The sequence below is a fragment of the Nestor notabilis genome, unplaced genomic scaffold (assembly GCF_000696875.1).
Source record: "Nestor notabilis isolate BGI_N333 unplaced genomic scaffold, ASM69687v1 scaffold22566, whole genome shotgun sequence".
NCBI lineage: Eukaryota > Metazoa > Chordata > Aves > Psittaciformes > Psittacidae > Nestor > Nestor notabilis.
This window is the reverse complement of record NW_009931854.1, coordinates 23,051-24,597: the sequence shown is the minus strand read 5'-3', so window position 1 is coordinate 24,597 and position 1,547 is coordinate 23,051. Positions and strand designations below refer to the sequence as shown.

The window sequence follows — 1,547 nt, the reverse complement described above, 5'->3', positions numbered from 1 at the left end:
TCGTTCTGCATTGCAGATCACTGTGTACGACCAAGAGAACTTCCAGGGCAAGAGGATGGAGTTCACTTCGGCCTGTCCGAACATCATGGAGTGCGGCTTCGACAACATCCGCTCCATGAAGGTGGAGTGTGGCGCGTGAGTACCCGGCCATGGGATGCTTCCTTGGGTGGGCTGACAGGGTGAGGGGTGCCTGGGCTGGAGCAAAGCATTTGCAGCCAGGGGAGGCCAGGCACAGGGAATCCCACCAGGCAGCCCTGCCAGGGCCAGAGGGCCAGAGGACAGTGGTGATGCCCTTGCCATCCTCACACAGTCTTGGAGCCGGTGACTCACAAGGATGCTGCTCAAGGGTGCAGCAAAGCGACTGGCTCTTGAGCTCAGCCTGGTCCCCATCCTGCATGTGTAACCCCATCAAGCACCTAGAGAACCACCATTCTTGCCCCAGGGCCCTGCTCTGTCCCATGCTTTCCCCACAGCATGCAGCTCCCCATGGCCACAGCAGAGCCTTCCCACAGCCTGCACTGAGCTGCCCCAGTTGATGGTAGGGGTCTGGAGCAGAGCTGGGCTTCTCCCTGAGCACAGGAATCTTCCCTGGCATAGACAAGCCATGTCCTGAGCTGCTCCAGACGCTGTGTGTAAGGATGGTCCCCACGGCGAGCATCCCGCTGGGGCTGGGAAGCAGACAGGATAGATTTGTGCTGCTATATTTAGGGTTTGTAATGCTAATGGGATTACAGCGGCGTGTGCGCTCACGCCGTAATCAGCTCGCTGCTCCAGTTGACATGTTCCTAATCAGGCTGTTCACCTTGCATGGGGGAGCCTGACTGTGGCACATGGGACTGGGGCTCAGTTTGGGTCAGTGGCAAGAGGCTCTCGACGCCCCCAGGCTCACTGTGCACCTCAGCACCCCACATACCCCATAAGCAGGGGGGCTGTGGTGTGCACAGCCTGTGCCATTGCCTTCCAGCCCCCAGCCCAGACTCTGCCTCCCACTCAGTTCCAGTTGTCCATCCCGGTCTCTGTAAGGGGATGTCCCCACCCTTGGGGACAGGCAGAATATTGTCTAGGCAGCACCAGGGCTTGAAAATGTGTCCTGCCAGGATGGAAGCATCATTCTCTCACCTCTCCTTGCTTGTCTTCAGCAAAGAGGGGGGACCCAGGAAGGGGAAAGGATCAGGAATTTGGGCTTTTCCAGTTGTGCCAGGTTGTAATTGGAAAACAAATAAGAAACGAGGCGTTTTGGGAGAGAAGGGCAGCAAGGCTGTGTGATCCTAATGCAGTGCTGAGCTGCGTAAATAACCACAGTGCAGTTAGGGGCAGGGCAGCCACAACCAGCACTGCTTCCTCTCCTCCCGACCGGTGGGCACAGGCCAGACCCCAACTAACGCCTCATTGCACCTACACCCGTGCCCTGGTGCCAGCCGCGGGCAGGAGCACCACTGCTGGCGCAGGAGGCCCTGGCACGCTCTGTCTCTGCAGCTGGGTGGGTTACGAGCACACTGGGTTCTGCGGGCAGCAGTTCATCCTCGAGAGGGGAGAGTACCCGCGCT

At 59.0% G+C, this 1,547-nt stretch overlaps 1 protein-coding gene across 1 annotated transcript in view; it reads left to right on the top strand.

The window, feature by feature from the left end:
* Positions 1-10: 10 nt before the first annotated feature.
* The window catches only part of CRYBA1 (crystallin, beta A1), a gene marked incomplete at its 5' end in the record, with an annotated part of 2,579 nt that continues 1,042 nt past the window's right edge, over positions 11-1,547 (top strand). Inside the window, 2 exons of the mRNA XM_010016102.1 lie at positions 11-135; positions 1,477-1,547. Of these exons, the coding sequence (XP_010014404.1) occupies positions 11-135; positions 1,477-1,547 (196 nt within the window). The remainder of the gene's footprint in view (positions 136-1,476) is intronic.